Raw genomic sequence first — 25,337 nt, 5'->3', positions numbered from 1 at the left:
GTAACGTGTAGGTGGATTTAGGAACCTCCCTCTCGATTCTATTGGCTCTAACGGTTCAAAAGAGGTGTCAATCATCAAAATCGACCAATGGGTTCCAGAGATATGGCAAATCCACCCAAATGACCCCAGAAGTGTTTTTTTTGTGCTAAACCTCTCTAAAAGGGTCACTTGTTTTGCGTCAATCTTGATACAGGGTACTTATTATTAGTGGTGCACGATAATTATCGGCCCGATATTAGGAATTATGACGTCATCCCGATAAACCCGATAAAAGTATTAATAGCCCCGATAATATACAATATATTTTTTGGGTAAAAAAAAAGAAAGAAATACTGCGGTGTGGGTGGATTGGGGTGAGGGGCGCTTGTTTTTCACTCGGCTCCTCCCGTTTTGCCAGTACTGTGGTATTAGTGGTTTAGGAAGAGGGGAGTTTTTCACAAACCCAGCGCTCCCTAACTCATGCCTGGCTGTGACGTAAATGGTGTGCGGCCGTGAAGCCAGGACAGTAAACAAACATGTCGCCGGTAGTATGGGACTATTTCAAAGCTTCAGAGTTAGATAGTTCGCTTGCTATTTGTATTAACAAATGCAGAAGTTCCACGAGGAGGGAAAAAGGCAACGAGATATAATACTTCCAACCTGATTAGTCACCTGAAACATCGCCATCGCTACGATGGTGTGTTAAAAGCGTACGAAGACGCCTGCGCTGCTAAACTAGCGGCGAATCCAAAGCCAGCTGCAAAGGCACCGGGGCTTTTACCGATCGACGAGGCTTTTGAAAAAGGCAAGAACTTTATTTGGGGAAATAAATATGGTCACTTTGAAGAGTCAAAACTGTTCTTGGCTTTGTTTTGTTCATAGTAGTAATGCTCATGTAATTTTCTCACTACTAGTCTTTTTTTTACCACCAGGTGTGCAAAAACTACACGTACATTTAATATATATATATATTATATTATTATCGGTATCGGTCTTGAGAAGCAGGAAGTTATCGGTATCGGTTTCAAAAAACCAATATCGTGCATCCCTACTTATTATATGTTATAGTTTGGATTCCTAAAGCTTTTAGTCTACTATCCCATCATTCAAAGGTGGTTTTCACTATAAGTAATGTTTATTTTTTTGGACGGACACTAATTTACATTTTTTTACCATGTTCAATCTGAATTTACTTTAAAATAAAAAAATTCTATATTGATTCTGATTTTTCTACATCCAACTCACAGGTTTATCATTGCTTTGAGAAAAAAGACGATTAACTTACCCCTTTTAGAAGTGAAGTTATAGTCATTTGTTCTGGGAATGTCATTTTCGAGCCTGAAACCTGAAAAACAGGCTTGGGGCTTAACAGGTTAAGACCTTGCGAAACACCACCACATATTTCTTACAATGCACACTGGTGAAAACAAAAGTCTGGAGCCTCAAATACCAGAATGTAATTTGGCATTTCCACGCATTCTTAATTACATTTTGACAGATAGTATTTTTGTATGCAATTAAGCAATACAATGTGGATTTTTCTATTTAAAAAAACAGAGGATCAAATCAGTTGCTCATTCATGATTTGTCCTCCTTTGTATAATGTTTTATATGATTAATCTATGAGATAATGGGTAGAATTAACAAAATAATAACAGTAATATTCAGCCCTTATCCTAGTTTGTAGTCCTTTTATCTGGATGTGTGTAGCTGTGGTTTAATGCGCATTGCTTGAGTGTTTTGAGCCCTGTTAAAGGAGGGTTTCCTGCTTTGTTATCTGATCTCAAATGTGTCATTGACTCTTTTTAAATGCTAATAGTTTCTCTTTGTGTAACGTGATCTGTATTTAATGACAACAAGGCTTTAAGCAGAGGGTCTGTCAACAGGAAACGATCCTGACTGACGGGTCTGTGAAATCCTTTTGTTTCACCTGAGACCTTTCACACCGCCTCAGGCTCTCACTGTGTGCGTGTGTGTGTGTGTGTGTGTGTGTGTGTGTGTGTGTGTGTGTGTGTGTGTGTGTGTGTGTGATATATGTGGTAGATAACAAGGTAACAACACATAGCTTTCATATAACAGAGGCAGAGGTGAGGATATTTCACACCTCTGTCTTGGGCTCAGGTGTAGAAAATACTTACATTTTCTCACAAACATTCCTGTAACTTTTTGTTTTCCTGCAGTAAAAAAACGTAGGCTTTCTTTTCAAAAATAAAAGACAGAATAAAATGAGAAATCTCTGAATAGGAATCCAGTATATTACTAGTAGTTTTTTTTAAATAGGAACGTCCTTTGGTTTCGGTTCAAACATAAAGATAGCATGATAGGTTAAAATACATAAAGGAATATTGAGGAAAACAATTCAAGAAAGATGACAAAATAAGAAAAATGTGAGCAAGATATATTAAATGCACATTAAAAAACTTAAAATAAAAGTATTAAATTACTGTGAATAATACTTACAGTATATCTGAATTAAAGGCAGGAGAGCTGTGCAGTTTTAAAGTATTGTGCAGAAATGTGTGAAAAAGTATTTAAAAAAATGCAATAAAATATGACAATTTACTGTGAAAAGTATGCACATTATATCTGAATAAACGGTGGTGCAGCTGTGCAGTATTATAGGTGGTTGAATGATATCAGATGAGTTCAGGGACATTTGACATACTTGCATTTCCCAAACACAGAGCTGCAGTCAGTTTCCAGCAGACAGGGAAATAATTCAAGTCAAACGGACAGAAATCTGTCAACAGAACTGAAAGAGTTGACAAAAACGATGCCAGGAAACTAAATGTGGAGCTGTCTAGATTAAGGCCCCGTCCACACGGAGACGAAACGGGTTGTATCCGCTACAGTTCTCTATCGTATAGACGGTTCGTCCGCACGAGGCCGACACGGATAACGATAACGGTTCCCAAGGTGGGTAGATCTGCAGACGCAACGCTCTGGGGGTCAAACGGCTCCGTGTGTACTAGGGATGCCAGTGATTATTCGAATATTCGTTACAGTCTCCATAATCGAATATTATTTCCAAGCCAAGGCTGCCGAATAATCGATTTTGATCATGGTCAGTTTCTGGCAACCCTAGTGTGTACGCCCTATACCAGGGGTCGGCAATCCCTGGCACCGTAACCAGTGGCACACTAGGAATAAGTGGTCAAAATATTTAAATTGTATTTTCGGATCCTGAACGAGACCGCCGCCAGAGCGTGTCTCCCCGTTACCTGCAGAAGGAAGCCATGCACGCAACGCAACCCCGCTCTCTTTAACTCCAGGCGACTTTCTGCCGCTTTCCTCCGTGGTGCAGTGCTGATCGTTTCACCACGGAGGAAAGCACTTCACAGATTGCAGTACCCACAAGGAGCTGTACAAATGCCGCAGTTTTTGCGTGGTTGTGTCTTTAGTTGAAAGCCCAGTGGCGATCTGCTCATCTCTCATCTAAACAATATGCTACACAGGGGCGGACTGGCCATCTGTGTGTTCTGGAGAATCACAGAACGGACGATCGTCCTTATTATTATGCCGTTTAAACCAATTATTTAAATTAGTGTGTTAAATTCGGCATCATGTAAGTTGCGCTGACAGGTCCACACACTGCGAGGCTCCCCTGCCCTCCTGTTGACAGTTCACGAGCATCAAACTCCTCACCCCCCCCCTGTTGATAATTCACGATCGTCGGCACGCTGATTACTTTTTTTTTTTAATGGCACTTCATATCAAAAAGGTTGCCGACCCCTGCCCTATACGATCATTTCCTGATAACGATGGCGCCATAGCCCCGCCTCTCCCCACCTCTGCTGCTCACCCCCGCCTCATTGCTAATGTGTTTCGCCAACAACAACAACAATGGCGGATCAAAGGGTTGCTTTCTACCTTGTTTGTTTGTTCGTGCCTTATGCCCATGTGTCTTAAGGCCCTGACACACCTACCCGATTTTGGGAGTCAGAGGCTGTCAGAGGCCGTCAGAGGCCGTCAGAGGCCGTCAGAGGCCGTCAGAGGCAGTCGCGGCGCCCTACTCAGATTGGTGTGTCCCGCACCCTCGTTGCTTTACGGCACATTTTCACACCTCCCGCGGCCTCGGCCAAAGAAATCACTCTGATTGGTTGTTGCCTCTTTTGAATGACGAATACACACTACCGCCGCCTGCTGGTAAGGACAGTTATTGCCACTCGTCGACTGAAGTCTTTACGGTGTGTTCGTAGGCGGGCGTAAAAGTCGGGACGTCTTCGGTACGCGTTCTTTGGTCTCAGGTTGGTGTGTAGCGGCCTTGATACTCGCTGCTTTTGGTGTATTTTGTGGGTCGAGCGGTCTCGTGTGGACGGACACGTTTCTGGTTCCGTGTGGACTTTTTTGATATCGACCTCGGTTCGCTTTCGCTTTCGTCTCCGTGTGGCCTAAAAGCCAACAAAATCACATCCAGTTGACTCAAAACCATGTAAAAAAAATGTAACAGCTGTTATAATCAAGTATGGGGATGAATTACCTAATTTGCAGCATTGTTGTTAAAGTTGGGGTTTGTACACACTGCAGGTGAATAGGGTAACATATTTAACTAACAGATATCACCATAAAACTTCCCACTTCATTACTGACATTAACACAATTATATTTTGTAGGGATGCACGATATTGGTTTTTTGAAACCGATACCGATAACTTCCTGCTTCTCAAGACCGATACCGATAACCGATAATAAAAAAAAATTACGCCACTAATTATTTTAACGCGATTAACGCATGTGTATTTTTTTTCCTCGGCCGCCCCGTAGTTTCAGAGCGCTTCGAGTTAAAAATATTATCTACAAGCTGATGCTGACAGCCCCGCTCCTGCCGCCCGCTTGTGGCAGACCACACTTCCACGCTCACCGGCAGGCACCGACTGGCTGTTGGGAGGACCCGGAAAACAGAGGAGCGACATTTCGCCACAACTGCGCCGAGCACTTGACTTTATGCAGGAAGCCAGACAGTGGGACATTGTACGAAAAGTCAGCACACTCAGCACGGATAGTGCGCAACATGATTGCAGCGTCCAGGCAGCTCCGGTTCGAGCATATGCCTTGAGTTGCACATAGCTCCAACGCCCATACCACCGACGACATGTTTGTTTACTGTCCTGGCTTCACGAGTTAGGGAGCGCTGGATTTGTGAAAAACTCCCCTCTTCCTAAACCACTAATACCACAGTACTGGCAAAACGGGAGGAGCCGAGTGAAAAACTGTTGGAAATAGTCTTAAAATATAAATTAAATGAGATTCAGAATTGAGTTTATTGCCAAGTTGGTTTTCACATATAACAAATACAAAAATAAAAATAAAGTAGAAAAAAGAGCAAATCCTGAGAAATAAAATATTCTAAACAATTTTAAATAAATAAACAAATAATAATAAGTAGCTTTTTTTACATGCAATTAATTTGTTTTTATGGGGGCGTATAGGAACAGTGAGAGAAGATAAAATCAAATACAAATTATATGAAAAATATTGACAAAAAACTGAAATATTATGTAAAATGTTTAAAAAAAACGCAGAAATGTTAAAAAAACATTGAAATCTGAAAAATTGAGAAACAGACACAAACAGACAGAGTTAGTTAAATAAACTCCTGGATGTGTTTTATTTCCTCTAGTCTGAGAGAAGACATGACACAGAGGTAGAACGCCATATAAATCAGTGTTTGTTTCAGCGCGTTTCCTTCATTACGGTTCCTCTGCAGATGTTCATGTTCCTCGGGACATTCCCCTCACATGATGTCACAGATCCAGGAACGCTGCCCTCCGTCTCCCTCTCTCATTTCTCCCACTGTCGCTCTCCTTCAGTGGAAACATGTTCTTCAGACCCGTCCTCACTACAGACACTCTTGGTCTGCTAACAAACCTTGGGAGGATTTCCATTTTAAATCTGTGTTTACCAGAGATGTGCTCAATCAATCAATCAATCAACAACTTTATGAATCCCGCAAGGGGCAATTGGTTATGAGCAGCAGCTTATGTCATGAACACAGGCAGGAACATACAGGAAGAAAACACACAGATACACCCGGGAGCACAGATGTGGATAATTCCAATTTACAATATAAACAGTTGCATCGCAATAATAAATAAATAATCAAGTTAAAAGCCTCAGCAGTTTCCCTGAATACTTTTTTAGCTTTGTAGTTTTCAGATGCAGTTCTTCTATGTTAGTATTGTTTGTTTAATGATCTATAGTTATTTAAAAAGGTTTAGCTTGTGTCACACTTGTTTGATGTCCAAAGCGGTTAAAAAATAATCGAATCCGTAAATCTAAAAACAAATACCTAACGATCGAATAACCGACTAGTCATATATTGGGGTCCAAGTAATACAGCATTAAAGAGGCATTCAGAAATGACTACAGCACAAACAATTATACCATTTTCAACGAATACACTTCAAAATCCTTCTGCGAATGCTAACACACAAAGCTCTCAATAACCAGCCCCCCCCTACCTCTCCGACCTGATCCACCACTACACCCCTTCCCGCAGCCTTCGCTCATCAGAAGCGAACCTCCTCTCTATCCCCAAGAAAACCAAGCTCCGAACCTGGGGGGATAGAGCCTTCTCCATCGCTGCCCCCACCCTCTGGAACTCCCTCCCACAACACATCAGAGACTGCACTGACTCCCCCACTTTCAAAACACTGACCAAAACACACCTCTTCAGACTGGCTTTTAATCTGTGAATTATGCTGTATTGCTGTTTTAATAACTTTTAAATTCTATTTTATCATGTTTTATCACCACTGTAAAGCGTCTTTGAGCACCTGGAAAAGCGCTTTGAAATGCAATGTATTATTATTATTATTAACGACTAATACATTGTTTGGTTTAGCAGACAGATCTAAAAAAGTTTTTCCCCAATAAATCATGCATAAGCTTCCCCTTTAAATCTTTACTGAGATGTCCTCAATTAATTAATACAGCATAACAAAGCTTAAAATAATGTTTTTCTAATTCCCATGTAAACACGCAGCTTTTTTCTCATTTATCTGATTGCAGAACATCTTCAGTGCCGGTGTTTTGTGTATTTCTATGCTTGCTTTTTGTTTTAATTGCTTTAATTGACGTTTCTCCCCATAGAATCATGCAAAGGTTTCCCTTCAAACCTTATGAAAATAAGGCATTTAGCATTTAAAAACACTTACAAAAGGTCTGTTTCCACGGTCTGTAGTTGCTTATGTTATTTAAACTGTTTTCATGTCTAATCTTTACGTTTTTCTTTTACCTCTCCGTCCCTCAGGGATTTCCTGCAAATCGGGTTCCTATGCTCCTCCCTGAAGCTGCTGAGTGTGCTGGGCTGCAGAAGTGGATCCTCTGATACCTGGTTCTGGTTCTGCTGGTTCTACTGCTGGTGGAGGCGGGGGTCAGAGGGCCCAGTGGGGGGGCCGGTCCTGATCAAGCCTCTTGAAGATGAACAGACTGAGCTTCCACAACAACAGAACCATGCAGGACCGCCGCTGCGTCTGTGTCTTTTTGCCCAACGACGACACGCTCAACGTCATCGTCAACGTGAGGATGAAACATTTCGTATTCTATCCAAAGAAATGCTTGTAGAAACTTGTAAAATCTCTTTCCTTGTGAGGATGCAGCTACTTTATATATTGTACGAAAGGAAATGTTATGTACTGTTCAACCAAAAGCCTTTAATTTACGATGAGACAGAAATTGACTGGAATCAGAGAATATTTGACCGACTTGTTTGTTGAATCTTTTTATGCTTGAAACATTTTTGAAATAGTTAATTGACTTATCCATGAATCATCTAATCCTTTCAGTTCAAATGTTCAATATTAAAAACTTCACCAATGTAGATATTACTTTAGTTATGGAGTATCTTTGCTTATATTTACAAGTGTATATTTATGTAATGAATATACATGTAACCCTCCTCCTCAGGTGAAGACTGTGTGTCAGGAGCTGCTGGTGCAGGTGTGTGATCTGCTGAGGCTGAAGGACTGCCACCTGTTCGGACTCAGCGTCATTCAGAGTAAGACTCAAATACATTTAGTTCCTGCAGGTGTTTAATAAGGTTTATCTACACTTATTAAACATCGGCTAAACAATTGTAGTTTTCTGATATTTCACATCCTGATAATTCTACGTTATGACGAACAAATCTGTGTGGAAATCTTGCTAATGTTAGCTGGAGGGAAGTTCCATAGAGTTGCACTATGATACATTCATGCTCTATTCAGTCAAAACGGATGAAATGCCCCTAAATGCACCACAGGATTCTCCCCTGAATGCAGCATGTAGCACAGGTTTCTCCCCTGAACGCAGCATGTAGCACAGGTTTCCTTCTGAACGCAGCATGTAGCACAGGTTTCTCCCCTGAACGCAGCATTAGCACAGGTTTCTCCCCTGAACGCAGCATGTAGCACAGGTTTCTCCCCTGAACGCAGCATGTAGCACAGGTTTCTCCCCTGAACGCAGCATTAGCACAGGTTTCTCCCCTGAACGCAGCATGTAGCACAGGTTTCTCCCCTGAACGCAGCATTAGCACAGGTTTCTCCCCTGAACGCAGCATTAGCACAGGTTTCTCCCTTGAACGCAGCATTAGCACAGGTTTCTCCCCTGAACGCAGCATTAGCACAGGTTTCTCCCCTGAACGCAGCATGTAGCACAGGTTTCTCCCCTGAACGCAGCATTAGCACAGGTTTCTCCCCTGAACGCAGCATGTAGCACAGGTTTCTCCCCTGAACGCAGCATGTAGCACAGGTTTCTCCCCTGAAGGCAGCATTAGCACAGGTTTTCTCCCTTGAACGCAGCATGTAGCACAGGTTTCTCCCCTGAACGCAGCATTAGCACAGGTTTCTCCCCTGAACGCAGCATTAGCACAGGTTTCTCCCTTGAACGCAGCATGTAGCACAGGTTTCTCCCTTGAACGCAGCATTAGCACAGGTTTCTCCCCTGAACGCAGCATGTAGCACAGGTTTCTCCCCTGAACGCAGCATTAGCACAGGTTTCTCCCCTGAACGCAGCATGTAGCACAGGTTTCTCCCCTGAACGCAGCATTAGCACAGGTTTTCTCCCTGAACGCAGCATCAGCACAGGTTTTCTCCCTTGAACGCAGCATGTAGCACAGGTTTCTCCCCTGAACGCAGCATGTAGCACAGGTTTCTCCCCTGAACGCAGCATTAGCACAGGTTTCTCCCTTGAACGCAGCATGTAGCACAGGTTTCTCCCCTGAACGCAGCATTAGCACAGGTTTCTCCCCTGAACGCAGCATTAGCACAGGTTTCTCCCCTGAACGCAGCATGTAGCACAGGTTTCTCCCCTGAACGCAGCATGTAGCACAGGTTTCTCCCCTGAACGCAGCATGTAGCACAGGTTTCTCCCCTGAACGCAGCATGTAGCACAGGTTTCTCCCCTGAACGCAGCATTAGCACAGGTTTCTCCCTTGAACACAGCATGTAGCACAGGTTTTCTCCCCTGAACGCAGCATTAGAACAGGTTTCTCCCCTGAACGCAGCATTAGCACAGGTTTCTCTCCCTGAACGCAGGCATGTAGCACAGGTTTCTCCCCTGAACGCAGCATGTAGCACAGGTTTCTCCCCTGAACGCAGCATGTAGCACAGGTTTCTCCCCTGAACGCAGCATGTAGCACAGGTTTCTCCCCTGAACGCAGCATGTAGCACAGGTTTCTCCCTGAACGCAGCATTAGCACAGGTTTTCTCCCCTGAACGCAGCATGTAGCACAGGTTTCTCCCCTGAACGCAGCATGTAGCACAGGTTTCTCCCCTGAACGCAGCATTAGCACAGGTTTCTCTCCCTTGAACGCAGCATTAGCACAGGTTTCTCCTTGAACGCAGCATGTAGCACAGGTTTCTCCCCTGAACGCAGCATGTAGCACAGGTTTCTCCCCTGAACGCAGCATGTAGCACAGGTTTCTCCCCTGAACGCAGCATGTAGCACAGGTTTCTCCCCTGAACGCAGCATGTAGCACAGGTTTCTCCCTTGAACGCAGCATTAGCACAGGTTTCTCCCTGAACGCAGCATGTAGCACAGGTTTCCTCCCCTGAACGCAGCATTAGCACAGGTTTCTCCCCTGAACGCAGCATTAGCACAGGTTTCTCCCCTGAAAGCAGCATTAGCACAGGTTTCTCCCCTGAACGCAGCATCAGCACAGGTTTCTCCCCTGAACGCAGCATGTAGCACAGGTTTCTCCCCTGAACGCAGCATTAGCACAGGTTTCTCCCCTGAACGCAGCATCAGCACAGGTTTCTCCCTTGAACGCAGCATGTAGCACAGGTTTCTCCCCTGAACGCAGCATGTAGCACAGGTTTCTCCCCTGAACGCAGCATGTAGCACAGGTTTCTCCCCTGAACGCAGCATTAGCACAGGTTTCTCCCCTGAACGCAGCATGTAGCACAGGTTTCTCCCCTGAACGCAGCATGTAGCAACTACCTGTGATGGCGTCTCTCAGGAAGCCTCCACTGACTGCTCTCTTTGTGCAGAGAGGCTGGAGTTGTTTATGGTGACTGGGGGAGGTGAGGGTCATGTGGACAGGAAGCTGAGGGGGGGGGGGGGCGTTCAGACAGCTGACGGTCAGGTCAGGAGACAGCAGTCTGAGGGGGGGGGCATTCCTCAAGTGTCTGACTGAGCAGCGTGAAATCCTGCAGGCAAACACTACACACCCACTGTGTGTCACACCCACTGTGTGTCTCACCCAGTGTCCCCCGACCTCAGTGTCCTCAGGTTCAGATACGTCGTAGGGTTTACAGGATTTATTTAAAAAACAATATTTATAACATAGATGAATGCGTAAGCACATAGAGAGGCTGCAGGTTTTAAACGATGTGCATTCATGGGGTTTCTCTGTACACAACACACACACACACACACACACACACACACACACACACACACACACACACACACACACACACACACACACGCACACACACACACACACCACACACACACACACACACACACACACACACACACACACACACACACACAGTCTGAGTATCAATGTTTAACCCTCCTCTCTTCCACAGATAATGAACACATCTACATGGAGCTGGATCAGAAGCTCTCTAAGTATTGTCCTAAAGAGTGGAAGAGGGAGGCCAGCAAGGTGAGGAAGCAGGAAACAGGATACAGGACTCTGATAAAAGATCAGGGTTCCCACTGATCCTTAAAAAGTGTTTAAATAAATTGAGTTCATCAAATCAATCTGTCATAAACCTTGAACATGCTTTTACAAAAGAAGTAAGGTTTTGTTGAATAATCTGTTCTTTGTAGGTGGAAATGTAAATGCTCCTTTTAAGCATTCTCTTTTTTGACCATACTATTTTTGTTAAAGAAGTAATTCAACAAGTAAAACAGTTTGTAAATCACCTCTGAGCACGGACAGTTTCCTAACTTCTGATATAAATGTTAAAGGGGACCTATCATGCAAAATGCACTTTGTGATGTCTTTTATACATACATATGTGTCCCCGGTGCGTCGGGGAACTCACGCAGCGTCAGAAAATAAAACCCTCTCTCTTAAATCTTTTTTAAAAACGGGGGTACAACGAGCGGATACAGATTTGCTGCCGATATGACGTAATCGGATGGTGGACCCACAGAGAGTTGCTATCAGAAACAACTCCTGGCGTGTTTTGGACATAATCTCGTCTTTGTTTACATTAGCAAGCCTCGCTACTACTCAGAGCTAACCTGTACTGGAGAGAGCATGTGTTTAAAAAGCAGGAAATAAAAAAAGGGAACTCACCTTGTGATAAACCCGCAAAAGAAAAAGTATTTGAGCTCCATACTGTTTCAGAAATAATCCTTGATGTGGTTTAGAACAGGATGGCGTTTTATCACAGCAGAATTTAACTTTATCTCCGGTAGAATTCTGATCAGGCATTAGCTCCGCCTCCTCTTCTTTCTTTTTTTTAAACTAAGGACCCAAAATCCGCATTAACAGGGCTCTAACAGAGCTGCAAAAGAGGGATATGAGCAGTATGAGGCATGGCTACAATGGGGGATCTGTTTGGTATTTTAAGCAAAAAACATGTTTTGTATGGCCCTACAATATATTTTTCCAACTTTAAATTGTACCTGTTTGGAGAAATAAATAATAAATATTTAACTTGTTTGTTTTCCAGGGCATCGACCAGTTTGGGCCTCCGATGATAATCCACTTCAGAGCTCAGTATTACGTGGAGAATGGGAGACTGATCAGGTACAGACTCGCATCCTACTGACCACAGCTGGTAGTAAAGAGGACTTTTTGAAGACAAACTGAAGCTCTCATAGGCTGAAAATAAACCCCTTATCTTTGTCGGATTTAAAGTGTTTTCTCCCCTGTTTTCTGGCTTTCTCTGAATTTTGACTTTTTTCTCACACCTTTTTTTCTTTCTAAGAATTTTGACTTTTTCTCAGAAATTTCCCGTCAAGAATTTTGTCTTTTTTTCTGAGAATTTTTACTTTTTTCTCAGAATGTTTTCTTTTTAATTTTAACTCAAAATGTTTACTTTTTCTCAGAAATTTCGCTTCTAGAATTTTTTTTTTTTCTCCGATTTATTTTTGCTTTTGAATTTTTACTTTTTTTTCAGAATTGTTTTAATGTTTTCAGAATATTTTCATTTACATTTTTCTCAGAATTTTACTTTTTTCAAAATGTAAAAAATAAGTATTTTTTTCGATTTATTTTATTTGTATGGAATTCAAACAATTTAGCTCAGACTTAACTCCATAAATGGATTACTTGGATGTTTCTTTCTCAGGTTCATCCTCTCAGAGCTTCCACTCTATCACCCTTCAGTTATTAACCTGTGATGCGTTCACTTCCCCCCTCAGCGACCGTTCTGCCCGATATTATTACTACTGGCACCTGAGGAAGCAGGTGCTGCAGTCGGAGTGTCTGCAGAGGGAGGAGGCGTACTTCCTGCTCGCTGCCTTCGCCCTGCAGGCCGACCTCGGGAACTTCAAAAGGAACAAACACTTCGGGAAGTACTTTGAACCAGAGGCCTACTTCCCCCCCTGGGTGAGTAAAACTGAGGAGGAACGTGTGTTTTTAATTTAACACAGAAGAAGGGAGGATTTAACACGCCTTTCCCTACCTTACCACATCTGGATTTAATGCACATCTGCATTTGATTTCACCTGCAAAACTTCACATATTTTCTGTCTGGATTTGTATTTACTAAATGATTTACTTCCATCTCTGCTGTACATCCGGGTCTCTGCATGCCAGGCTGAGGTGTTCTCTTCTTTCACATTACAGCAACAATACTATCTTGCGGTTCCTGTGATTTATAGTCTCTCAACGTCTAGGCTTGAGTCTTATTGAGTCTTACTTGAATTAAAAAGGGAACAGCCTCTGGGTGGAAATGACAAGTGTTGTTTGTTTTCCTGCGCGCATCAGCCGGCCAAAGGAGTTTGACTAAAACACAGAGTTAGTTCCAGCTATCGCTCCAGCGCTGTAGACAATAAATAGTAATATTATAAACTTTTCTTTTGGAGGGGGGGGGGCTCAGGTCAGCTTTTCGGGGGCACTGGCCCTTGTTGGCCCCCACCTAGAACCGCCCCTGTTCCCGAGATCATTAGTTAATTAACTTGAGAAAGTCTCGTCATCTCTAGAAGATTATCCAGCTGAAAAGTGCAAAGCATGGGAAACATGGTAAATCAATCAATCAATCAATGTTTATTTATATAGCCCAATATCACAAATGTTACATTAATTTTGTCTCAGTGGTCTTCACAGTGTGTACAGAATATCAGTATGACAATACGACACCCTCTGTCCTTAGACCCTCACATCGTACAAGGAAAAGCTTCCAGAGAAAACCCACAGTTTAAAGGGAAAAATGGGAGAAACCTCAGGGAGAGCAACAGAGGAGGGATCCCTCTCCCAGGACGGACAGACGTGCAATAGATGCCGTGTGTAAATTGAAAAGATAATACATTTGCAACATAGGTAGACCAAATGTTTGGAAATGCATGTGTGTATAATAGGAAGATGAATCCACGAGGATGTCAGCAATCTTGTGGGAGCCATCAGGAAGTAGTATGGTGAGAGTAAACACGTTACTCTATACGTCTGGTTCACACTGTTGATGTGAGTGTGTGTTACTCTGCAGTGTTTGTCTCGTGAAACAGACTTAATGAGGTCTGAATCACCAGAAATAAAACGCTGCATCACTGAGAGAGTTCACAGCAGCTCCATTAATCACACTGACCAGAACTGGGCCGGTTATTTCTGTCCCTGAAGTTGGCACACACACTGTTTATTATAGCGGCATGTCCCTGAATGCCACGCCCGTCTGATTGCTCTCCACTTCCTGTAATCAGCCTCGTTATCGGGAAATAGTTTTAGGATGAGCTACTCGGATTTAGCTTCTCATAAAGCCTGCTTACAAAATCTATAAAGACACGTGCATTGCTCAGCGTGCGTTTCATCTACTACGTGTTTAGATCTGTACTTGGGGGAAAATACCACGTTTAATATATCTGCAAAAGAACAAAACATTTCTGAATTTTCTCCACTTTCTTTGGTACTGTAGTGCAAGTATCTTTTCATTTGTAATACCTGGTTCAAGTGTTTGTCCGATACTTTGAAGTAAAAAACGTTGAAGACGCTCCTGACTGCCTTAAATATTTTTTCTAATCTGATCTTTCCAAAGTGGTGAACCTTAAAAGTTGTTTTTTAATTGAACTTATTTAATGTAAGTGATGGCATGAAAGTACATCAAAGTGTTTATAAGACAAGTTATATTCACTCGAAGAAATAACGTTAACAGGCAAAGCAAAGACACGCAATCGCTGAAAACAAATCTCGTTTATTTTTAAGCACATACAATCTGTCGGATTAGGCGAGATGTCTTTTTATTTCTCCCAAAGATGACAATTCCTTAAATAGATTGTACCCAAAATAACATGTAAACTTTATTTAAATGTAATTGACATAACTTAAACCTTGTGTTTAGGGTTATCTTCCACTAGTAGCAAAATACGTACAGAAAAAAGATTTTAAAGGTCACCTATTGTGCAAGATCCACTTTTTTATGTCTCTTCTACATCAACATGTGTCCCCTCTTCTTCATGTCTCTTCTACATCAACATGTGTCCCCTCTTCTTCATGTCTCTTCTACATCAACATGTGTCCCATCTTCTCCATGTCTCTTCTACATCAACATGTGTCCCCTCTGTGGAAAGAGACTCTGAAAGTTTCAGGAACAAAGATTCTCTCTCTTTTTGATCCATTTCTATAAAAACCTGTCTGAAAATGAGCTGATCAGATTTTGGCCACTTTATGATGTCATAACGATGTTTTGTCTTGTGTAACCATTAGCCAATCAGCAACCAAGGTAACCCCCCCCCCCCCCCCACCTTATCACCTGAATCTCCTCCTAGAGCACCATTGAGTTCTTTGTAACCAAATATCTCTCAGAGGGGCGTGGGGAGGGGCTCCTTATTTTCATCTAAAGTAAGAGACAGAGAATCAGCACTTTGGAAACAGGGCTGAAACAGAGGGGGTTATGGGTAATGCTGCAATGATCTGTTTGGTGTTCGGAGCCAAACACTTCAGAGACATGTTTTGTATATATCTGAGGCCTGTAATATATTGATGAAAAACAGTATAATAGGAGATCTTTAAAACAACATAAAAACCTGACTCTGTTCCTCTTCCTCTCCTGTTCAGGTGATTTCAAAGCGAGGTCGTGAGTACATCCTGCGTCACATCCCCAACATGCACAAAGACCAGTTCGCTCTGACGGCATCTGAAGCTCACCTGAAATACATCAAGGAGTCGGCTCACCTGGACGACGTCACCGTGCACTACTACCGCCTCTACAAGGTGACACACACACTGCAGAAACTCACACTGTAGATATGAGAAAACTTCTTAATCCAAATTCAGTAAGAAACGAGTTGATTTGTATTTGATTTGCTCAATATTTGAAATGTGAAAAACTGAGACATAGACATAATATGCCGATGAAAATAGATAAAAAAAGAAGTTAGATATTTGAGAAATCATTTTTTTTCTTGTGAATTCGTGAGATTGTTCTCTCAATGATATGGCTGTGTAAACTTAGAAAAAGATTCAAGTTTTTTTCTTGTTTGTTTACTATTTTAATAACAGAGAACATCTAAGTAATTTCTTGTAAATATGTGACTTTAATCTTATTTTATTATGCAAAAATCCTCTTTCTCATGTCTCTTCTACATCAACATGTGTCCCCTCTTCTTCATGTCTCTTCTACATCAACATGTGTCCCCTCTTCTTCATGTCTCTTCTACATCAACATGTTTCCCCTCTTCTTCATGTCTCTTCTATATCAACATGTGTCCCCTCTTCTTCATGTCTCTTCTACATCAACATGTGTCCCCTCTTCTTCATGTCTCTTCTACATCAACATGTGTCCCCTCTTCTTCATGTATCTTCTACATCAACATGTGTCCCCTCTTCTCCATGTCTCTTCTACATCAACATGTGTCCCCTCTTCTTCATGTCTCTTCTACATCAACATGTGTCCCCTCTTCTTCATGTCTCTTCTACATCAACATGTGTCCCCTCTTCTTCATGTCTCTTCTACATCAACATGTGTCCCCTCTTCTTCATGTCTCTTCTACATCAACATGTGTCCCCTCTTCTTCATGTCTCTTCTACATCAACATGTGTCCCCTCTTCTTCATGTCTCTTCTACATCAACATGTGTCCCCTCTGTGGAAAGAGACTCTGAAAGTTTCAGGAACAAAGATTCTCTCTCTTTTTGATCCATTTCTATAAAAACCTGTCTGAAAATGAGCTGATCAGATTTTGGCCACTTTATGATGTCATAACGATGTTTTGTCTTGTGTAACCATTAGCCAATCAGCAACCAAGGTAACCCCCCCCCCCCCCCTTATCACCTGAATCTCCTCCTAGAGCACCATCGTGTTCTTTTTAACCAAATCTCTCTCAGAGGGGCGTGGGGAGGGGCTCCTTATTTTCATCTAAAGTAAGAGACAGAGAATCAGCACTTTTGAAACAGGGCTGAAACAGAGGGGATTATGGGTAATGCTGCAAAGATCTGTTTGGTGTTTGGAGCCAAACACTTCAGAGACATGTTTTGTATATATCTGATCAATTGTTGAAAAATAGTATAATCGGGGGACCTTTAAATCCCAAATGGTCCCACATTTATATTTATATATATTTGGTGTTTTCTCCTCCAGGATAAGAAGGAGGTGGAGGCGTCTCTGACTTTAGGACTGACTCTACGAGGCATCCAGATATTTCAGGTAACCTACGTTTCTTTAAATACATTTAATTAAAAGAAATGAAAATACATCACAAAGAGGGATATTTTTGCAATACGATCAAGCTGAGAGTAAAATAACCTACCTGTAATATATTCGTAATATTTAATGTGTGTGTTCTGCAGAACGTGGGCTCGGTGCGGCAGCTGCTGTACGATTTCCCCTGGACCAACGTGGGGAAGCTGGTGTTTGTGGTGAGTCTGATGCATGCAACACACACTTTATATTTGAGTTTTTCTGCGCTGACGAGCTTCCCCTGACGTTTCTAAATCTCTCTCTGCTCGGGTCGTGGAATCCGCCTCTTTCCTCCACGCTGCTGCTTTATCTTAGCCCTGCAAGTCCTCTGGAACCAATCAGGGATTTAAGGAGTCTCTCTCTCTCTCTCTCTCTCTCTCTCTCTCACACACACACACACACATTCAGCTGCAGTATTTCCTCCCCTCTGCTAATTTATTTATTTGATCTGTTTCTGTGGACGCTCACTTTCTTTCCGTTTCTCTCTAAAGACTCCATGTTTACTGCAGGAGATTATTCATCACCATGCAGAGGTCGTTATCACCGCTGCTGCACAAAAACCAGCTCCTCTGACTCTTATCTTATTTCATTTAAGACAATTAATTGTTATATATGAGGTAAGATTATTTATAGCAAACATTTCAGCAACATGAAAATTCAAGTGCTTTACATGGAGCATTTAAAACGAGAGAAGATGCAAAAGAAACACAATTATAAAAAGACATTTAAATACATTCATCTCAGAAATGTGCTCAAAAAACATAGAAAATAAACAGTGCCGTGTACAAGGTCTTTAAAGGCATCCAAAAATAACGTGATATTAAAATGTCTTTGTCAATCCTCCAAAAGTCTTTCAAATGAGACAAAACTGAGAGTAGGATTTATTTATTATTGAATCTGCATTTTAAAATCTCAAAATATTATATCAAATCCATCTATTTTGTTTAAATATGACCATGTGTTAAACAACAGCAGTCAAACATGTCATGTTTCTTTTTTTGCCAAATGTTTGCATGTCCTGAGACCACGGTGAAACGCAGAACAAGTCGTTCCAGGAATAAGATTACAAACTCAGATTTCTGAAAGGACTGAGTTGAATCCAAGTTTTCCCAAACCCTCCTGAACTCCTTTAATCCTGGGTCTATTCCCGAGGTGACAGCTGCAGACGGTGTAATTGTCTCGTAACGTCCCGGGAGTTTTTGTGGTGAACTTCGTCCTAATTTTGGATCAAACTGCAGCTCAACATCAACACTTCCTGTTTTCCTGCTCCGTGTTTTTTCCTCCCGTCGGCTGTGGTTTCTCCTCCATGCACGTCACCGGCAGGGCGGGGGGGGCGCGGGTTCAATGAACTCCAGATGTTGCAGATGATGCGTTCAGGGGATTTTTATATTCAGGGTTTTTGGTGTATGATGTAGAGGGCAGGGCGTAGGCTGCATTTCAACATTGGAAGTAGTCAAGTTTTGGGAATAAATAAATAAATATTTTATATGACTATACTTTTACTGAAGTACATTTTAACAAGAAAAAAAGGGACTTTTCTGAGATTAAAAAGGGTGTTTTCTCCGCTCTTTGTTTCAGGGTAAGAAGTTTGAGATCCTCCCTGACGGCCTCCCGTCGGCTCGTAAGCTGATGTACTACACTGGATGTCCGATTCGATCCCGGCATCTCCTGCAGTTGCTGAGCAACAGCCACCGGCTCTACATGAACCTGCAGCCGGTGCTCAAACAGGTGCGCCGCCTCGAGGAGAACGAAGGTAAACTTTATTACTCTGGAATTTGTTATCTGTTTTTATCGTCTGCTTTGAGGGTAAAAAAGGGTTTAGAGGGTGTCATATTCTGCACAGACTGTAAAGCCCTCTGAGGCAAACTTCTGATATTGAGTTATATAAAGAAAATGTGCTTGATTGGTATTGTAGGACTCTGTATAAGTAAGAAACGAAATACATAACGGAGACGATCCAGGGGTCATACTCACAGATTTTAGTTGGAAAACCGAAGCTATTCTCTGAGATTTAAGCTACAAATGTACGAGAATAACATTTTATTTTGTCTTAGAATAAATTGCTAAATATACAAGAATAAACTCACAAATATACAAAAAAACATTTTTTTATATTGCTAAATTTACAAGAAAAAGTAAGAAAAAACGTGCATATTCTTGAGATAAGGTCCCACATTTCTAATAGAATAACCTTGATTGTCTCTGATAATAAATTGGTTAGAGACAAAAAGTTTGATTAGCTCTGAGATTTAAGTCGTACATTTACAAGAAAATAACTGTCATAAAAAAAGACTTGGGAGAGATTGGATTTGATTGAAGAGAAAGTTAGGGGTTTACAAAATGTTTAGACGGTATAAGTTTTATAAATTAACATGATTAAATCCTGAACCGTGTTATTATCTTGACTCCCAGATAAGAAGCAGTACCGGGAGTCGTACATCAGCGACGCTCTGGACCTGGACATGGATCAGATGGATAAACGCTCGCGGGCCAGCGGCAGCAGCGCCGGCAGCATGAAGCACCACAAACGCCTCCACCGAAGCTCCACCACGAGTCACGGCAGCTCGCAGACCTCCGGCATCGAGGCGGACAGCTTCAGGGCCGGGGGGCAGGACAGCTGCAGGGCGGGGGGGCAGCACCGACCCCTTCGGACCTGCAGCTCCTCCACAACGAGCCACGGCAGCTCCAACACCTCCGGTATCGAGAGCGGCGGCAAGGAGCGCCTGGACGACGACGGTGAGACTAAATCACCCAAATGAACTCTGAAATTTAATTCAGAAAAAAATTATTTGCTAGAAAAAGAAAAAAAAAATTCAAAAGAGAAAAACACAATCATTTACAAGGAAAAACTAAATATGAGAAAACTCAGAAGTTTGCAGGAAACAAGGTGAAATTTACAAGAGAGAAAATACTGGCAACTATATACGGAAAAACTTAAGAACTTACAAACCCCCCCTCCACAAATTAACAAGATCAGGGGTCCGCGGGGTCTTAAAAAGTATTAAAAGTTGATAAATCAATTTAGCGAAAATTAATGCTATTAAAAAGTATTAAACGGCATTTTCCAAGGTATTACATTTTGTAGCTTGTTTTCAATAAGTATATAAATTGTCCAAAGAGGTTGTGTTCTACAGCCTGCCTGAATGTAATCATTGCGTAGGTGTGTAGTGTGATTCTGTGTAGTTTATTGATGGCATCCCGTTGGATGTGACGTCATCTGAACAGGACATCGCACGCTCACTGCTTGATAGCGCGCAAAGGTCCGTTTACGCCGGTTGTTAAACAACATCGTTATGGGGAAATGCAAGTCTGCGTCCAAATGGTTGGAAGATAAGGAGGAAGGACAATCAATACTGTATGTAGTCAATGTGAGGTGAAGTGTGTCGCCAATGTAACCGGTTAAAACTCGAAGTGGCGATGAGGTCTTAAAATGTGTGGAAAGGGTCTTAAAAAAGGTCTTAAAAGGTTTTACATTTGACTTCAGGATTCCTGCATATACCCTAAAGATACAACTGACAAATAAACAAGAACAACTCCCAAATTAATAACAATAAACGCTTTTTATCTTTGGAGAAAAACTCTTGGAGACAAGAACTATCTCTGACGCTTTAAATCCGACACTACATTTCCAAGAAAAAACTATTCGCATTAGGGCTGAAGGATATACCGTGTCATGGCGATAACCGCGGTATGCGCATGCGCGGTATTCACACCGCAGGGACGTGCGGCTTTATTCATTTAAAAAAAAATGCTAACGCACTTTAGCACAGAATTCAAAATAAAGATACCCTTATTACTTATCGAAACTGCACATACAATATATCCGATTAAAGCTGAGACTCCACAGATTATTTAAGTATAGTATCTAAGCGATCCGATCTCGCAACAGGGGAAGCAAACACAGACATCACAACACGTACCTTTTACGGAGCTTTTACGGGAGATCGTTTCACCGTAGCTGTCAATCTGATCAAAAGACGTGTTCAATGGCATTAAAACGAGAAAGAAAAAACGCAGCTGAATCGGTTGATCCATAGGTTGATAATGTATCTGTGGCTTTGAAGCAATTGTTTATAATCCATAATTCCATTTTTATGTAAAAATCGGAGCACAACAGTTAGCTGCTAATGGTAGCTACCAGAGTGTATGCAGCTTCCGGTTTTGGCTACGCGTCACTCTCACTCCTTATTTGGTAATGTGTGTGTGTTAGACTGCGTTGGACTGCCGCATAGCCGAGACCGGAAGCAGCAGCCACTCTGGTGGCTACCATTAGCAGCTAACTTTTGCTCTGCGATATTTACATAAAAATGGAATTATGGATTATAAATTAAATAATTTTTTTATACAGAGACGTTAAAAACCTATGGATTCACCGATTCAGCCGCGTTTTTTCTTTCTCGTTTTAATGCCATTGAACACGTCTTTTGATCAGATTGACAGCTACGGTGAGACATCTCCCCTAGAAGCTACATAAAGGTACGTGTTGTGATGTCTGTGTTTGCTTCCCCTGTCCGAGTTCAGATCACTCAGTGATGATACTATATACATAAATAATCTGTGGAACCTCAGCTGTAATCGGATATCTTGTAAGTGCAGCTACGATAAGTAATAATAAGGGTACTGTTATCTTGAGTTCTGTGCCAAAGTGCGTTAGCATTTTTCGCTCAGGGGTCATTTAGATGCTTCTTATGAGACTTGTGTTTTGTTTTGGTAAAAATGGTTTTGTATCGTCAGTTAGCTGAGATTATTTCCGTTAATCTGGTATAACACATTAATAGGTTCTTAAATATTACGATCCCCTGAGACACTGTTGTGAAAAAAAAAGTAAAGTACCCGCCGGGACTTTGGGGTTTAACAGGTTAAAAAACCGCAATATATACCGCAGGGGGGGGGGAAATCGCGATGTCAGTTTTTTTCAATACGTGCAGCCCTAATTCGCATTCAATCAGAGTCTGGAGTGAAACGCTTTTAATATTTTCTCTTTAAAGTGGTTAATCAACAAGAAAAGACTGATGATGTGTGAGATTAGAGTCTTATAATTAGCTTGACAGTTGAATTGATGCATGACTCCTGATGCATTCTGGGAATGGTTCAAAAACACAACGACACCTCCCTCAAACTAATTAAGCTGCAAAACAAAAGCCTCTAGAAACGTGCAGATTATCAGATATTTTTTCCAGGATGATTTTTTAATATTCTGTGTGTTGCAGAGATTGAGATGCTGGTGGACGACCCCAAAGATTACGAGGAGCTTGACGAGTCGGCTCTGGATCAGGAGCTGTGTATCCACATCACTGAGGACATGTTGACCATGTCTCCAGATCACACCAACGGGTACTCAGGTACACAGAAACACAAACACACACACACACACACACACACACACACACACACACACACACACACACACACACTGCTCTACTTTACTTTGACGTATTTATTTATAGGTCAATTACATTGTCGTTGTTTTCCCAATGAGGCTGGAATTTGGTGTGAGGTTGAACTGTTTCTGTGAGGTTGTTTTTGCTTTGTTGAAGCATGTACTTACTGTGTATTTAAATGTCTTTGTTTTCTGCAGGTCTGATAGTGAAGGAAGTGAGCTCGTCGACCTCCAGCTCTTCAGAGACCGTCGTCAAGATGAGAGGACAGAGCATCGAGTCTCTGCCGCAGGTAATACTCACAGATACTGCAATACTACTGCCATACATACCACTGCAATACTACTGCCATACTACTGCAATAAACTATACAATACACACAGAGAACAGAGCATCGAGTCTGCATGACTTTATGTTAGTGTAATATGTGTCCTCTCTCCCCCCTGCAGACGTCCTCCTGCAGGAAGCCCCCCTCCTCCTCCTCGGACCGTCACTCCCAGTCTCTGGACGACGTGCGGCTGCATCAGAAGGAGATGCTGCAGTGGGCGGAGCTATGCCAAGACTCCGCCCACAGTTACACCTTTGGCTGCGCCCAGGAGCTCAGTGATGGTGGCGGGGGGGTCGGGGGCGGAGCCTATCAGGGCCTGGCCGAGCAGAGAGCCGGTCTGATGGCGGGGGAACAACAACAACAACAACAAGAACAAGAGAACCCCTTCCCCATCAAGAGGACCAACAAGTACTTCAGCCTGGACCTCAGCAACGAGGAGGTGCCCGAGTTCGTGGTGTGAGGAAAACATGGAGGACTGAGAAACAAACATGGAGGCCGAGAGGAGACGTCTTTAATAAACTGACAAAAAGATGGCGTTCCCTTCAGGAGTAACAAACAAACATGGAGGCGGAAAGAGATCTTAAAGATGTCTCTAACCGGAGCTGAAGGGATCTTCTCTTAAAACACTTTTGTATTCAACTCTGTCTCCTCTGAACTGAACCACATCGTCTGTTTCTGGTGTTTCCAGAGGAGCGTTTCCAGGACAAAAAGACAAAAGAATAACCACGGAAAACAAACAAAGATGGAGGCAGAAAGAGACGTCTTTACCCGGAGCGGCTCCCTGCGAGAGGTTCTAAAGGGATCTGATTTTAAAAAACATTTGTATTGAAATCTGTCTCCTCCAAACTGGTTTTAACGACAACAGAGTTCCACAGAGCGTCTGTTTCTGTTGTTCAAGGACAAAAAGACAAAGGAATAACCACGGATAACAAACAAAATGGATGACGTCTATAAACGAATATGCTCCCGGAGAGAGGAAACTAAAGGGATCTACTTTATAAAACTTTTTTACTCAAATCTATCTCCTCCAAACTGAACAACACCTCCTCCTTCAGTGACCAGAGAGAGACTGTTTCTGTTTCTGTGGAGGAGAGAGTTTCCAGGACAAAAAGACAAAGGAATAACCACGAATAACAAACAAAGATGGACGCCGAAAAGCTCTAAACTCAACTGAGTCCACAGAGCGTCATTCCTCTTTTTAAAGTCGTTTTTTAATAAGAGGAGAGTTTCCAGAGCAAAGGAGGGAGGAAGGAGACGTCTAAAACTGGAGCTGCTGCCTGAGAGGAAACTAAATCTTCAGAAATCTAAACACCGAACCACACCTCCTGCTTCAGAGAGACTGTTTCCATTGAGGAGAGTTTCCAGGATAAAGTCACAACAACACGGCGTTCCCTTCAGGAAAAACAAACAAACATGGAGGCGGAAAGAGATCTTAAAGACGTCTTTAACCGGAGCTGCTCCCTGAGAGAGGATCTGAAAAACATCCATGTTCTTCCAAGCTGGTTTTAAGGACCAGTATGTTCACTTCTCTTCCAAAGAGGAGAGCGCCATGACGGCCTCTGCACCCAGCGTCTTTTCCGGGAAATATCTCCACTTTTCAGAAAAGCCCTCTTGATGTCAGACTGGTAATCGGAGGAGAGGCTTGTTTGGTTTGTCTGTCCGTCTTCATCGAAGCAAAGTGTTGAGTTTGTGTCGTAACGGAGGAGTTAACGCTAGGGACGCTCCGATCGCCAATTTTGGGGCCGATGGCCGGAATCAGTATCGGCCGATCCGATCGAGTGGGCGGGGCCTATGGGAATCTTCCATTTAAAGTGATGTTTAAAACTCAGTTATGGGGCTCATTCACTGGCGCTTCCACAAACAACAACCAACATAATTATTACATTCAAATGAAGTACATTATTCAAGTTTACATTAACTTTGGATAATAACACGGAAAAAATGAGTGGAAGCGCTCTCTTTTCCTCTCTCTCTCTCTCCCCTGACAGCCTGTCAGTATCGTCTCCTGCAGCTCACTGATCCAGTAATGACTGAGTGACCCGACAGTGAAGAATAAACATATTTATAACTAGTGTAGCTTGTTCCAGAGGTAGATCAAATAGCTAAGTGTGTTAGGTCTAACTCTTAGTGTGTGTTGCTCCGCTCACCGGTTCGTCACAGCGGGCGGAGCTGCAGGATTTCTGCTTCACACGCGTTACATACCGCTATTTTATTGTCATTTTCGGACACCTTAAAATACTGCCAGACCGGTGAAGCCATTTTGGCGAGCTTGTTTTGCCGCGCACAGAGAAAAGCGTCATGTATTTTACGTCATCATTTTACGCCATGCGATCGGCTCTCGCTATCGCCATTTTTGGAGAGCACCGATCGATCGGCAG

The 25,337-nt window shown here is 42.5% G+C and overlaps 1 protein-coding gene across 1 annotated transcript in view; it reads left to right on the top strand.

Annotated features, from left to right (window-relative positions):
* frmd6 (FERM domain containing 6) overlaps positions 1-23,859 on the top strand; it is a 42,186-nt gene extending 18,327 nt beyond the window's left edge. The window contains exons 2-14 of the mRNA XM_034227158.1: positions 7,232-7,500; positions 7,888-7,978; positions 10,995-11,074; positions 12,096-12,172; positions 12,790-12,976; positions 15,635-15,790; positions 17,155-17,220; positions 17,364-17,432; positions 18,832-19,006; positions 19,666-19,989; positions 22,464-22,595; positions 22,832-22,923; positions 23,081-23,859. Of these exons, the coding sequence (XP_034083049.1) occupies positions 7,402-7,500; positions 7,888-7,978; positions 10,995-11,074; positions 12,096-12,172; positions 12,790-12,976; positions 15,635-15,790; positions 17,155-17,220; positions 17,364-17,432; positions 18,832-19,006; positions 19,666-19,989; positions 22,464-22,595; positions 22,832-22,923; positions 23,081-23,419 (1,887 nt within the window). The 5' untranslated portion in view covers positions 7,232-7,401 and the 3' untranslated portion in view covers positions 23,420-23,859. The remainder of the gene's footprint in view (positions 1-7,231; positions 7,501-7,887; positions 7,979-10,994; positions 11,075-12,095; positions 12,173-12,789; positions 12,977-15,634; positions 15,791-17,154; positions 17,221-17,363; positions 17,433-18,831; positions 19,007-19,665; positions 19,990-22,463; positions 22,596-22,831; positions 22,924-23,080) is intronic.
* The last annotated feature ends 1,478 nt before the right edge of the window (positions 23,860-25,337 follow it).

The sequence above is a fragment of the Gymnodraco acuticeps genome, unplaced genomic scaffold (assembly GCF_902827175.1).
Source record: "Gymnodraco acuticeps unplaced genomic scaffold, fGymAcu1.1, whole genome shotgun sequence".
NCBI classification, from domain to species: domain Eukaryota; kingdom Metazoa; phylum Chordata; class Actinopteri; order Perciformes; family Bathydraconidae; genus Gymnodraco; species Gymnodraco acuticeps.
This window is presented reverse-complemented; position numbering and strand designations above follow the sequence as displayed.